Source organism: Colletotrichum abscissum, assembly GCF_030869225.1.
Source record: "Colletotrichum abscissum strain IMI 504890 chromosome Unknown Scaffold_8.1, whole genome shotgun sequence".
NCBI lineage: Eukaryota > Fungi > Ascomycota > Sordariomycetes > Glomerellales > Glomerellaceae > Colletotrichum > Colletotrichum abscissum.
In genome coordinates, this window is record NW_026850525.1 from 711,386 (window position 1) to 724,731 (window position 13,346).

The 13,346-nt window shown below is 53.9% G+C and overlaps 6 protein-coding genes across 6 annotated transcripts; 4 read left to right on the top strand and 2 right to left on the bottom strand.

Moving 5' to 3' along the window:
• Positions 1–2,144: 2,144 nt before the first annotated feature.
• On the top strand, positions 2,145–2,594 carry CABS01_04237 (uncharacterized protein; the record flags this gene model as incomplete). The annotated part of the gene is made up of 1 exon (XM_060537608.1): positions 2,145–2,594. The coding sequence occupies one exon, from the start codon at positions 2,145–2,147 to the stop codon at positions 2,592–2,594; it is 450 nt and encodes a 149-aa protein (XP_060390453.1).
• A 369-nt stretch (positions 2,595–2,963) lies between these two features.
• Positions 2,964–3,605, top strand: CABS01_04238 (uncharacterized protein; the record flags this gene model as incomplete). The annotated part of the gene is made up of 2 exons (XM_060537609.1): positions 2,964–3,157; positions 3,299–3,605. The coding sequence occupies 2 exons, from the start codon at positions 2,964–2,966 to the stop codon at positions 3,603–3,605; spliced, it is 501 nt and encodes a 166-aa protein (XP_060390454.1).
• A 542-nt stretch (positions 3,606–4,147) lies between these two features.
• Positions 4,148–5,128, bottom strand: CABS01_04239 (HIT zinc finger; the record flags this gene model as incomplete). Its single annotated transcript, XM_060537610.1, has 2 exons — positions 4,148–4,758; positions 4,864–5,128. The coding sequence occupies 2 exons, from the start codon at positions 5,126–5,128 to the stop codon at positions 4,148–4,150; spliced, it is 876 nt and encodes a 291-aa protein (XP_060390455.1).
• A 912-nt stretch (positions 5,129–6,040) lies between these two features.
• On the top strand, positions 6,041–6,817 carry CABS01_04240 (uncharacterized protein; the record flags this gene model as incomplete). Its single annotated transcript, XM_060537611.1, has 3 exons — positions 6,041–6,189; positions 6,346–6,451; positions 6,731–6,817. The coding sequence occupies 3 exons, from the start codon at positions 6,041–6,043 to the stop codon at positions 6,815–6,817; spliced, it is 342 nt and encodes a 113-aa protein (XP_060390456.1).
• A 2,091-nt stretch (positions 6,818–8,908) lies between these two features.
• CABS01_04241 (protein disulfide-isomerase) lies at positions 8,909–10,497 on the bottom strand (the record flags this gene model as incomplete). The annotated part of the gene is made up of 2 exons (XM_060537612.1): positions 8,909–10,302; positions 10,368–10,497. 2 exons carry the CDS (start codon positions 10,495–10,497, stop codon positions 8,909–8,911), a joined length of 1,524 nt encoding a protein of 507 aa, XP_060390457.1.
• A 1,936-nt stretch (positions 10,498–12,433) lies between these two features.
• CABS01_04242 (uncharacterized protein) lies at positions 12,434–12,694 on the top strand (the record flags this gene model as incomplete). Its single annotated transcript, XM_060537613.1, has 1 exon — positions 12,434–12,694. The coding sequence occupies one exon, from the start codon at positions 12,434–12,436 to the stop codon at positions 12,692–12,694; it is 261 nt and encodes an 86-aa protein (XP_060390458.1).
• Positions 12,695–13,346: the final 652 nt, after the last annotated feature.

A 13,346-nucleotide genomic window follows, 5' to 3' on the forward strand; every position in this document is an offset into this window, starting at 1 on the left:
CGGAGCCTCGCTTACTCGGCATCTGGGAAAAGGACCTGGACTGGAGATTTCGAGGAGTCCGAAGAAGGAAGGACAGAAAAATATGGTTAACGGACCCAAAGTCTGGGCAAACTCGCCAGAGTATCTGATAAACAACGAGATACACAGATGACTGACCAATAGTGCAATAGCATGAAGAACCAAAGACCCAAGACCACTATTCACCTTAGTACCAGCAGTAGCAGCAGCGGGTGCGGTTAGAAATGAATTGCACTCTGTGGCTATTCTCGGGGATCTTCTATATCGCTGCGCATCCTATTGACCGGCAGCAGCTTATCAAGATAGTTGAGGCGAAAAGAGAAGCAAGCAACACCCGACCTCTGGCTGAGCTTAAGCTCCGGCTGGCCTTTTGCGGTGCAAGTGCATGCAAACGCATCATCACCGAACACCCAGCGTCCGTTGCCTTCTCCATCCTGCAGAACTGCAAACAAGCGCTTTTCAAGCTCTCTTTCTGCAGACGGAATCGTTATTCTCAGCCTATCGTCCATCGTTCACCACCAAAGATGCACTCCAGAAAGGGGAGGCGAGTCCGGGGCAACTGCACGACTGTGGTAGGTGGTATTCACAGCCCATCCCCCCCCCCCCGAAAACCCAAAAAAACGCTTTTCCACCTCCTTTTTTCGCAACGGAATGTTTTTTTTCCCCCCTCCCCCCCCCCTTCCCCCCCAAAAAGGCCCCCCCAAAAGGGGGGGGGGGGCCGGGGGAAACCCCCCGCGTGGGGGGGGGGTTTTTACCCCCCCCCCCCCCCCCCCCCCCCCCCCAAAGTCGTGCTAGGCGTGGAGAGACGCGGGAATACCGGGATAGGGGTCCCCACCCGTCGAGTTTCAGAAGGCTTAAAATGGGCACCTATCGCCTAGGCCGAAAAGGACTACCGTTACTCGCGGGTTGCAGCAGTTTGCGAGAGAGTGCTCGAGTACCTACCGACAACCGCTACCGCACGAATGAGCCAAGGCCGCCTGCCGCTTTGGAGGGAAGGGGGGCGTGGCTGGTGGCCTACTTTGAGTGCTGGGCCGCCGCTGGCCCCGTTTCACCTTGCGACTCCGGATGACCGCCGCCGTGTCGATTGGACGGCCAAGTGATCACCGAAACTTGTTCCTTCAAGAGATCCCATCCTTTTGGTTTTTTTCTGCTCTTCAGGGGGGACTTTGACTACCACCTTACCTTCTGCGCTTCTGCATTCTATGCTGCAGGCCAGCGTCCGATCATCCCTTGCGCTGCGTCCATCACCGTCCCATAGTTGGCTGGCAGGGCATGATGGAATGACGATGCTTGGCTTTATCCGATGGAACGCTCCCCTCTCTCACTTTCTCCCGCACTTTGGAGTTGATACCTATGTGGTGTTACCCTTGCAAACTCGCCCAGTATCGAATCTCATGCGCCCAGCGGCGGTCCTAAACAGCGAACCGGCGATCCGAGGGCGGGAACGACGCCCCATGTCCTGGACATCGAGCCACACCATTCTCATGGGAGTAAGAGAGCGCCATAGTAGAGGCCGACTGACTAAGAAATTGCATGGCCAGGAGAGAAGAAAAAGAGGCATTGGTTTCATCCGTTCACACAGCCATTCTGCTCTTGGCAGACTCTAAACACAGGCTTTGCTTTTAGTGACACCTACTCTAATGATACTAAGGTTAGTAGGGTAGAACCCCCTCTTCAGACGACAGCGTCAGGGCCCCCGTCAGCCTTCAGGTACCAGAACGTGTCGGGCTCGAAGCTGTGCTACACCGACCGAGGTCGAGGGAACTCCCACATACAACGTCCGCTTGAGCGAGTCCCGAGTCTCGAGTCTCAACTCTGGTGAGCAAGTATTCAAGCAGGCGGTAAGGCGGACCATATCTGCAAAGGCACAGAAGCGATCCCGGCGCGAGTCTCTTTAGGTAGTGGAAAGTTCCTCCCAGTTTCACCCACCTCACCGGGCCGGCACCAGGCAAGAGGAGAACTTGTGGCTATGGAGAGACGAAAGCACGCAACGCAATCCTCGCAACGCAAGCGACGTACGCAACCGCACAAACGTGACAAACGTCTGGTTCCGCGTCCCGCAGCCGGCGTCCCTTTTCTTCCTGCCTTTCGAAAATGGGAAGGAGAAATCAGGGATCCATATTGAAATGGGGCTCAGAGCTCCATACTGCGTACATCCAGAGGCGGTTACCAAGTTCAAGACCATTCTCTTGCGGATACGGAGTACAGTCAGCCAAGTTTCGCGCCACCCCTCCCCCCTGGACCCTCGCTCTTCATTGCGACATGGGGAAGCCGGCTCTTGGATTTGCAAAAGACTGGGGTCCCAGGGTCCAGGGGGGGTGGTGCAAGTGAAAGTGAGGAAGTTTACAGAAGTAATACCTTGCGGATGCAACCTAGTAATAGCTCACTGCCCAAAGTGCGCGCGGGAGAAGAAGGATTTCTGGGTTGTGAATATGGCGGCTTGCGAAACCTACTTAGTGGCTTGCTCGTCCTCCCTACTCTTTTCCTACTTCTCCTCCTCCTTCAGCTTGAATTGTTCGAAACTTGTTTCTCTTTCCACATTCTTTTCGAAAGAAACAATCCAGACAGTCTGTTGACAGTCACTTTCCTTCTTTTCCTTCAACCTTTGATGATCTGTGATCTGTTCCATTCTTTCTTCCAAGAAGCCCTCTTTGCTCCGTTCTAAACCAAACCTCGTCTCGACGACCAAACACACCAAAACTTACAAACCGAACTCACCCGAGATATCTCACGATCGACTTGCCAATACTACCCCAAAGATCACTCTCAACCTACAACGCATCGATCTACTCATCCCTCAAATAAAACGAACTCTCCGAAACGAAACTCTTCTTCCAGTCATCCCATATCCACGACTGAAAGCGATCCAAACCTCCAAATTTCACTTACACCAAAATCCTCTCTCACTCATCCTATCAAACTACCTACTCGCAACAACCGCAACCATGGTCTCCACGCTCATCCAGACCTTTGTCCTCCTCCTCCTCACAGCCACCGCGGCCCTCGCCGCCCCGGCTGGAAGACACAACTGGCCCCGCTTCACCGTGCCCCAGCAGCACTTTGAGGTCCTCAGCATGCGCATGCAGGAGCCCGTGAACCCGGCCGCCATGGTGGAAGCCACCTGCGTCGACCGCAACGCGTACGTTTCCTTCCAATCTGACTTACACAAGAACCCTCTCCACTACATCCTCTCCTCTCTTCCACCGGAAACACATCAAGCACCTTTCACCCATCAACTTCAAACTACGAAAGAAACTTTTTTGACTAACACCACGCTCAGTCACATCGTCTTCCATGACCAAAATGCGGCAGAACTCGCCATCTGCGGCGGCATCTCGGGCTCCGTCGACGCCTGCCACGGAAACCCCTCCACCACCGTCGGCCAAGCCGGCTCCGCCCGCTTCAGCCTCAAGACTACCGTCGAGGGCGCGCAGATCACCATCTCAAAGACAAAGTGGGAGCAGTGCGTCCGCGCCGCTCGCGACAAGTGCCCAACCGGCAGCCTCCGCGCAGTGTGCGCCGGCGGCGCGACGGTCGGCGACGTGGAGTTTACGCTCAAGAACTCGTTCAGCATGGACGACTTGTGAAAGAAAACTTCGAATGTGCGCTTCAGCTTTTGCGTTGTTCTGGGCGGTGGATGAGGGGATGTTTTGGTCGTGTTTGATGTGTTATCTCTCTCTCTTTTCTCCTTACTTTCTTCTCACAGAGGCTGTTTCTATCAGTTGATATGCCTCGTTTTTTTTTCTTGCTGCGGGCATCTTCTGTGCCGTGGCTTCATGATTTTGATGAAAAGGGTTCTGGGATCGGAGTTTGTCTGCCCTTTTTCAAGGGCAACATCTTCAACCGTATATATACAACGCGCTTGTAAAAAAGCACATTCGCATCTGTACAAATTCCTCACAGGGGACGTTTGTCTTGAATCCAGACCCGTTGGCGATCAAAGTCATCCAATTCAAATCATCTTTTTTCCATCCTTGTAAAACAAACTTGACAAAAGGGGGGTATCATAACGCCTAGCCGTTCACCGTCCATGCTTATCCCATATCCAAAATATAATCGCAATGTGTCAACGACAGCGGCATATGCACCAGCAAGCTTTGCTAAAACAGCCAACAAGTCCTTGATGCTCTCAAATGCCGTACCTCGTAAAACACTCCTCCCGATGCGTCTCAAGACAATCCAAAGCGCAAACCCTCGTCCCGCACTTCATACACTTCACCCGGCCCCAATACCCGCACACCTCGCAGAAACTCCGCTCGGGATACCGCGTATCGTCGTCGCCCCACTCGGCCCTCGCGTCCCAGAAACTCAGCATCGGCCGCGAAAGCAGCCACTTGAGCTCCTCGTCCGTCGGCATCGCAGGCACCCGCGACACGAGCAGCGGATCATCGTCGCCAGGATGCGGCGCCGGTCCCGGTTTATCGTAGGGCTTCAGCACCGGGTCTGTCGCCGTCGCCGAGTCCTCTTGCGCTTCTGCTGCCGGCGCGGGCGTCATCTCGACGTCTTCCGGTTCCGCTGGCGTCTTTGGCGTCGATGTCTTGGAGCGCTTGGCGGCGTTGCGCTTGGTGTGCTGGTTCGGATGGGGCGGTTTGTTGGCCGGTTTGGCTGTGTGCTGGTTCGGGTGCGGCGCGGGCGTGTTTCCGGCGTGCGAGAGGAGGGCGAGGTGGTCGTCGCAGTGGTTGTGGAAGGTCTTTTGGGACTGGAGGATTTTGCGAATTGCTGGCGTGCTCTTGTTCTGGCCTGTGATTCCGTTAAATCGTCGTTAGTTTGTCTGTCGCTTTGCGCTTCACTACGCCCGCCCCCTACAGCGTATTGGGAGGCATGGGGAGATGGGGACAGACGTACCTCTCGAGGCCTTGGCCGGGATGGGTATCGAGGCATCACGACCACCGTCGCGGTCCAGCTGCTCGAGTTCCTTGCGGATCTTGGCTTCTTGGCGGACGGTGAGGTCTGAGGCGGTTGGGTTCGCCTTGCTTCGAGCGGCGCGCTTACGGTTCGCGGGCTGGAGGGCGGCGGCGGCCGGGTTAAGGCCTGTATCGGGAACGTAAGCCCATCCCGGGGCGTTTGTGACTTTGCTGCTGGCGAGCTCGTAGACACCAAAATTATTCATTTCGAGGTTGGAGATGTTACGGCAGGGTTTTTGGAGAGGGTGGAGGAGTGTGGTGGTTTGACTTGGAGCTCTCTGGGTTCTGGAGTCTCTGCGCTTGAACTTTTTTTGTAGCGAATCAGAAGAGACGACGTTGAGTGGCTAATTATTGGCCAATGGGAATGTGTTGGTTACAGACGAGCACCTAGCGGAGAGCTTCCCCAGGTTGTAGGTTGAGACCTCGGTAACTAATACATTATTTATATTCAAGCAATTGACACTCAGGTACACAATGAGTAACAAATCAATAATTCGATCAACTTGAAAAGGATTCTAACGCCGTGACAAGTTTTCATACGCTCAGAAGCCGACAAGTGCCGAATGCGCCCATGAGCCGCATTCCCGAACCCCCTTCAGTGGATCATGAAGCCACTCCCCAGAGTCCCAGACAATCCCCAGCAAAAGCCGGCTGGTCGACCGCGCCATTCTGGCCAATAGGATACTCTGAATGGCGTCCCGGCTAATCCCGCCCTCTGTGCTCTCGCTGGTCCGGCGCAGGCGGAGGCGGTACCTGACTGAAGTACCTTACTGCAGTCGTGCAGCGCCGCAGCGCCGCCGTAGAGAGGTAAACGACGTAACACGGCTGGGACAGAGCTTCCACGTTCCCGCCCAAGTTAACCGCACCTCGCCCCCAGAGCACCGACCCGACCGACCTCATCGAACCTGGTCTACGCCATCTCCAAACCCCATATCTTCTACCACCACCACCACAAAACACAACATCACCAACGCGCAAGCCGACCGAGTTCCCTCCCCTCCTCATTTCCACACTCCGCGTCCAATTCCGACCGGGTCGCCTTCCATTCCTCCCGCCGACAGAGCAACCATCCTCCCTCTTTAACCGAGCTCCACGCACGACATCACCCGAAAACCACAATGGCCTCCCGCATCGTCACCCGCGCCCTCCCCCGCGCCTCCGGCCTCCCTCTCCGCGCCGCCCGCAACTTCCAGACCTCATCTCCCCTGCGCGACGCCGTCGCCGCGCCCCTGCCGGCCCGGAAACCCGTCGGTGCTTTCCGTGGAGGGTATGTCTTGAGCTTCTCTGCTCCGGAGGCAGCTGTCCTGCATCTCGTCCACGAGGCCAATTAGGTCTCGTGAGGGTTTTAGGATGCCGGCCACCACTTCATGACCATATGGAGAGAGATGATGATGTCTTTGCTAACGAATCAAACCTCAAATAGTCTGTTCGGTTTCTTCCTCGGCAGCTCCCTCGCCGGCGCCGGTGTCTACTCCTACATCCTCCAAGAATACAAGACCTCCAACGAGCTCCTGACAGAGGACATTTACGTGCGTCATTACATCTCACTATCTACCTTCTTGCCTACCCCTCGAGGCTTTTCGCATCAATCAACCTGTCCTCTCCTACATCCTTAGCAGTGCTGGTTGTGGCGTCATTGACCGTCTTGTGCGCTGCACCGGAACGCTCCCCGGTGTAGTCTCGCTACAACGCGGCGCGACCATCCTCGCTTCTCCTGCTCTCTCAATGTCCCAACAATGCCAATCGTCGCTGCTGCAGACCCTACATGATTCCACAATCAATGAGCTAACCAGACTGGATTACTTCAGGCACTCCAGGCCGCCGTCCAGCGCGTGACCAAGTACGTCGAGGTATTGGAAGAGAAGATGGACGCCATCGAGCGCAAGAGGAAGTAAACGAGATATCGCAGCGTTAAAAAGGGGGACAAGGAGGATGTGAGTGTAACGAGGACGCGAGATGTCGAGGGGGACGCCGTGGTAATGGAACGGTGAGGTTTTTCGAGGCGAAGTCAGCACAAAAAAAGCAGCACAGCACAATGGTCACGACCGGAATATTCCAAACAACGTCCGATTTCTTACTCTTTCCTGCGTGAGGTTCCTTCGATTCAGTGGTATGGTTTACGAAACATGCCGTGGAGATCGAGGTCGAGGAGCTCGTGTATATCAAAGACTGTAACAATATGCTTGTAAGGCGTGGGAGTTTCTGCAAGTACGTGTCTAAACGTGTCCCCTGAGAGTGACTTCTCTTTACAGTCGGGTAGTGTTCACCAAGCCGCTCGCTCAAGCTCAAGGCACAATCGAGACAGCCACCCGAGCTGACGGCAGCCGAGAATCTGAGAATGGCCATGTCAAGGAGCGACCTTTCCATGATGTTAAGAGCTCATCTCGACTTCAAGTCTACCGCCTTCGGATATAAGGCTCTGGCCCAGTGTGTTCAGATGCCCTCCCTCAAATAAATACGATGAGCAATTGTCTTCCATTCTTCCTTCTTCTTTGAAATCGATCTTGATGTTCCAACAATGACGAACAGCATTGAACACTCACCCTGCCATCTCTCATTGAACTTGCGCCATTCGAATGTTGATGTGGATTGGTATTCGTGAGTAACCCGACACTTGAACGTGACGGGCTGGCGCAGCTTGAAGCATAAGACCTCTAGTTCCACTCCTTTCTGCCCTGCTCTCTCGTATCCATATCTTGACTTTCACATTGTCTGGGTTTCACATGGAAAAATTGGCGAAGCGAATACGACTTGAAGCACCTTAATGAAAGCTCACGCAGAGAATACCTGATAATCTAATTTACCGTATCCCTCTGCCTCACTCTATGATCTCGAGTACGTACGTCCGCAGCAAACCAAGAGGATGGTAACGAGTGTGATTGACTGCTCTAAACTTGTAAGCATACCAGACTTAAAAGCTAAGAGGGTAAGAAAAGCTTCCTGTGTGGCCCCGAATCATCTAAACGCAGATATACAGAGAGCATATGCGCATCACAATAAGATACTTGCAGGCTAACACATCGATTCAATGAGCTACAGATTGACGTTATGAAACGACCAGAGTGTGTGTACGACACCTCAAGAGCCGCTACCGCTTCGCATCCAGAACATATGGCTCCAACGTGGCTCGTCTTCAAGAAAGGCAAAAAGGCGTAGCGAAAACGCTACTACAACCCTCCAAGGCACACATCCTTTCCCTTCTTCCCGAAGCTTCTATAATGCTTCGCCACGATCAGCACAAAAGACCGGCATACGGAGAACCTCTGGTAGTAGTATGTTCACTACGGCTCAAAGTCTCCATTTCGCACAACCTAACTCCTGTCAATCTATGGCCGATACCACGCCTCAACACACTGCCGAGCAAAGGGCGAGGAAGCTCGGTGGAGCGAGTGACTTTTCGCTGGAAATTTGAACCATTGCCTCTAGGTGACGGCTATCACCTCAATTGTCAAGGGATATCAATCTTACTGCAGCCATTGATAAGGCAAATCTTCCAGAAGGGGACTTCTGTGTGTAATGAACGAGAACGATCGAGTCTTGCTGGAATGAGACATTCCTGTGAAGGCCAAGGGCAAAATAGTATCGGAAGTTGCGGCGTAAAAGAAGGCTATGCTGAGGAGCCTGTAAACCAGGACATCCAGGGAGTAGGGCGGAATTCTTGATATGAATACTACCTTTTAGCCATTGTAAGGTCGGTGTAATGCGCGCCTCACGGTCCTTAGGTCGTGTTGCTCTGTGGTTCCCCAGGCCAAGTCAGCAGACAATAGATTAATTCATGGAACCGTCAAAAGCCAAGTAGAGTCACCAAGGCTTCAGGTCACGATTCACGCAGTGGAAATAAGAAGTTTAGACATGTGCTCGAATTTCATAACGTTAATTTACCCGCAGACCATAATGCAAAGAGTCGACCTAACGCGCAAGAGGTATATAGTCCCTATCCCATGGGACGTCCCAAAGTGTCATTTCATAGTGAACCCAGAATTCTTTTACAACTCGTCGTGAGCATCCTCCTTGGCCTTCTCGGTCTCCTTGGCCTTCTCAGCCTCCTTCTCGGTGGCAGCAGGGGCGGCCTGGCTCTCCTCGGCGCCCTCCTCCTTGACGGAGACCTCGGCCTTGTACTTGCCGTTCTCCTTGACGAACTCGATCAGGTCCTCAATGGAGCGGGAGCCGGAGTAGGTGACGGCAGCATCCTTGTTGCCTGCGGGGTAGAGCTTGATGGTGGGGAAGCCCTGGATCTCATCGGGAACGTCGTTGGCAGTAGCGTCAACCTTGGCGATGACGACCTTGTCCTTGAACTCAGACTTCTGGTACAGCTCACCAAGCTCCTCGTACTTGGGGGCCAGAGCCTTGCAGTGACCACACCAGGGGGCGTAGAACTCAATCAGGACATCCTTCTTGTCATCAAGGACAACCTGCTCGTAGTTCTTGGCGACAACGACAGTGACGGGGCCGTCGTTGGACTCAGGGATGGGCTCGGACTTGATGCTGGGCTCCATCTTGCCGGAAGAGAACTCCTCAACGAACTTGGCGATCTCATCGTGAGTGATCTTCTTCTCCTGATCAAAGGGGAACTTCTGGTTCTTGACGGTCTCCTGGATGGCGAAAGAGGGGAACTTGTCGGTGGCGAGGTTGAGGTTGCCGGCGTGAGCACCGAACGCCTTGGCGTCGATGGTAGCGAAGTTGATCTTGCCGCGGTACTTCTCAGCGATGGGCTTCAGGGCAGCGCCAAGCTCCTCACGCTCCTCGGGGGTCTCGGCGAAGATGTAGGCGAGGGGAAGGCCAGCGGACATGTAGCCGGAGTAGGTCTCGGGGCCGACCTCACCGATCAAGGGAGTGGCGGCGGTCTGGGCAAAGGTCTCAATGGCCTCAGCGTCGAACTTCTCAGTGAAGGTGGCCTTGCCCTCATCGAAAGACTTGTAGAGGACGATGGCAGGGGCCTTGATGCCCTCAGCCTCAGCAACAGCGGCGTCGTTGACACCACCAAAGAGGTAGGTGTCGCGGAGCTTCTCGGCGACCTTGGTGAAGGTCTCGTTGGAGGCCTTGTCAGCGGCGTCGATGTAGGCGACGAGAACGACCTTGTCGGCGGTCTTGAACTCCTCAAGGGTGTCCTTGGTGAGGATGGAGACGGCGGGCAGGGACTGCTTCACCATGTAGGAGGTGATGGCAGCAGCCTTGCGCTGGCCAGAGTAGGGAGATACGTTGTCGGGGCCGCGGAAGACCTTGAGGGTGGGGTAGCCCTCAACGCCGTACTCCTGGCAGAGATCGGACTCCTCAGTGCAGTCGACCTTGACGAGCTTGATGTTCTTCTCCTTAAGGGAGGTGGCAGCCTCCTCGTACTCGGGAGCGAGAGCCTTGCAGTGACCGCACCAGGGAGCGAAGACTGGACGTCCACGATCAGTATTTATTCGACTCGAGGGTAGCTAGGCAATTTGGGGGGGGACTCACACTCAGCGAGGACGAGGTCGTTGGTCTTGATGAAGTCGGCGAAGTCATCCTTCTTCAACTGGGCAACATCGGAGGCGGAAACCGCAGCAGCGGCGGCCAAAAGGCCAAGGGCAACACGCTTGCAGAACATCTTGATCTTGCGAGTAGGAGAAATGTTAGCTTTGGTACGAGCGATTGGTGATGCTATTGCGGAGAGTCTTGATGGTGGACGAATCGTAGAAAGAAGGATTGGGGCCTCTGTCCAGCTTCGAAGAGGCAGAGCTGTGTAGATTTTGCGGTGTTGGCGACCGTCTGTTGCTACCTCATGCGCTCGATGAAGCTTGGTGATAGCTTGGGGAGTGAGTAGAATGTTGAGAGGAAGCTTACCTTTCTTTGATCTGAAGAATGAACAGTGAAGAAAGAAAGAAAAAAGTACACTCGTGGAGAAGGCGAGGCTGTCAAGTCTAACTTCAGACCGGAGTGAATGGGGAAGGCTTTGGTCTTAAGTAGAGGGTGGAAGAGGTTCTGGAGAAAGATTCCGGATTTCTAAAGGGCAATTGAGAACAGGTGTCCCTTTTTCCAGGAACCGCCCGTCAGCTCATGCATTCACTCAGGCGGCTGCAGTGTCTGTGGTGGATGAGTGGATGGGGGAACGCCCCTCTCCTCTTTTTGGGCTAAGTTCCTGTAAGTCTTTTCAACCGTAATCATGCCGGAGAAGTACATTAGCCGGCCAAGAGTATACTTACCCCAATCCACAGGCGAGCCCGTGCCTCCTAAGGTACCTTGCGGTTGTGAGGGGCAAACTCGCTTTCACTCCCCTCCCTTCCAGGCACTCCCCCCACCGTTCGACCGCTAGGAACACCAACTTACGGTGAATTGATAATCAAGCCAGGCTGACCAGCGGCGGTTTGAAGGTGAAGCTGAGCTAAGGTAGGAACGGCTATCCTTTTTGCCGTGGAGAGTACCCGTAAGCTCAGTTTGCCATCGTTATGTACCTGGGCCTTCTACATTGGCATTACGCTTATTTCTGCCTACACCAAAGTCCCCTCTCAAGTCTCCGCCAGTGCATGAAGAAGTTGCTAGAGCTCCACGATCCGATTGTCAGCAGTCTTCCGAGGCTGAGAGCCTCAAGGACGTAAAAAGAAGCCGGGGGGCAAATGCGCTCGGAGGCCATTGTCTATGACAGCCCCCCTTTCCTTGCGTTCCACCTTATGCCTGGGCGGGTCTGAGACAGATAGGACATCGTTGATGGAGGAATGGCTTTCAACATGGCACAAGCACTGGCGATGGCACAGGCACCATGGACCTTGAGGCAGGCCAGACACGTCTTCTCTACAACCTCCATCCCATGTCCTCCCAGTTCCAGCCCGGACCAGCTCAGTGCGCGCCAGGCTCGGGTTGGTTCAATTGCGACGGAAGTATGTGGTGGTGGTGGTGGTCTCATTCCTTTCCCGTTTGTGTCTCTTGATCGTTCCTCTATGGCGAAAGGAATGCAACGCAGACACAGCCAACAATGGGGTCCGTATGTCTTGGAGGGCGGCAAGGTTTCCTAACGTCCCAAAGGACACATTTCCACGTTTTGCCGTGTACAAGTTACAACAAGCTCTTCGGTGTATTTGGGGTTGCAAGCTTGTCCGTTCCAGCACAAGGATCACCCTCTTGCCATTGGATCTGGTCGTGGGATTCTAACGTCTCCACCACCCGCCAAGCTGCCCTGCCGGCTCGAGATCCATCAGCAATGCTACCGTGGAGCGGATCACTAAACCAGATCTGGCCAGTTTCGGCAGCTTCTTATTTGGTGCTTCGACTCGCAGTCCGACAAAAGAGTGGAGGTGGCTGCTGCGAGAAGCTCCAGCCACCCATTATTGCTCACGACACACGCTGCTCTACTGGATACCGTGGTCAAACCTCCCAGCCTCATTTCCAGGGTCCAACATGGAAATTATCGACGCAAACCATAATCGCACCTGCGATGCTGCATCTGGACTTGCTGTGGGGTTTGAGTTAGGCGTTGCCGGCAACCACGGCAACACTTTTTTAAGCAACGGCATATCTATTCAGAAGAAAAGATAGGCACTTGGAAGCCCATGAACTCGAACAGGAACACTCACATCGGCAAACGCATTTCGTTATTTCGCCTCTACGGAAGAACTCCCAGAATGCTACTCCGTCCTGCCCCTTTGCTTCGCTGCCTACAAAGTGGAACCGTGTCCCGAACAACGCAGCGGCTGACATGCTCCGTGTCGCCCCAAACTCTCCATCTCATCTTTGCCTCCGACCCGGCCGCTCCGCCGCGAGTGGGGTTTTGTCGAAGAAGCTTTAAGAATCCGTCTCATGGTTTGTGCTAAGTAAATGGTTAGACAAGACACATGCTGGCTGGAGCGCCGTCGTCGGCATCGTATTCCAATTTCCGTATATTGTCTCGCGAACTATTTGTCGCGTCACTGATTCGTTCAACGATCAATGAGGCTGAAAAGCGAAAAGGACAGATGTCATTCATCTACCTTACCCAGCAAAGAACATGAGCATAGTGTTCTATTCGCATCGGTCTGTCGAATTTCGCCCAGGAAATTACTCACCACATGAACCTACTGATCCTCAAGATGATTACCTGAACAGGCAAGTGCCACTACAGGGCAAGCCTACCTTAATCAAGTCATCGTGCCCTCAAAATTGCCAGGTTCAGCGACTCAACTGTTCATCACCCCTTCGATTTTCATGAGTTTAGATGCGTACAATCTACAAATAGACAGTCCAAAGCCTGTATGGTCGTTTCTCTGTCGTCCTCAGGCCTGGAAACTTCATCTACGCAGTACACATTGTGCACGGATGGCACATGACGATGAATGTCTAATGTAAGCTTCTAGGTTTAGTTCTGTCTTCTTACTTTTGCCGGCCTCAACTAGAAGGTAGGTTTGCTTGCAGGACTGGCAAGAGAAGGTCTATGGTTCCAGATGGACTCGAATAGCAGGCTGAATCGCCTTCCCTTTCAACATCTCA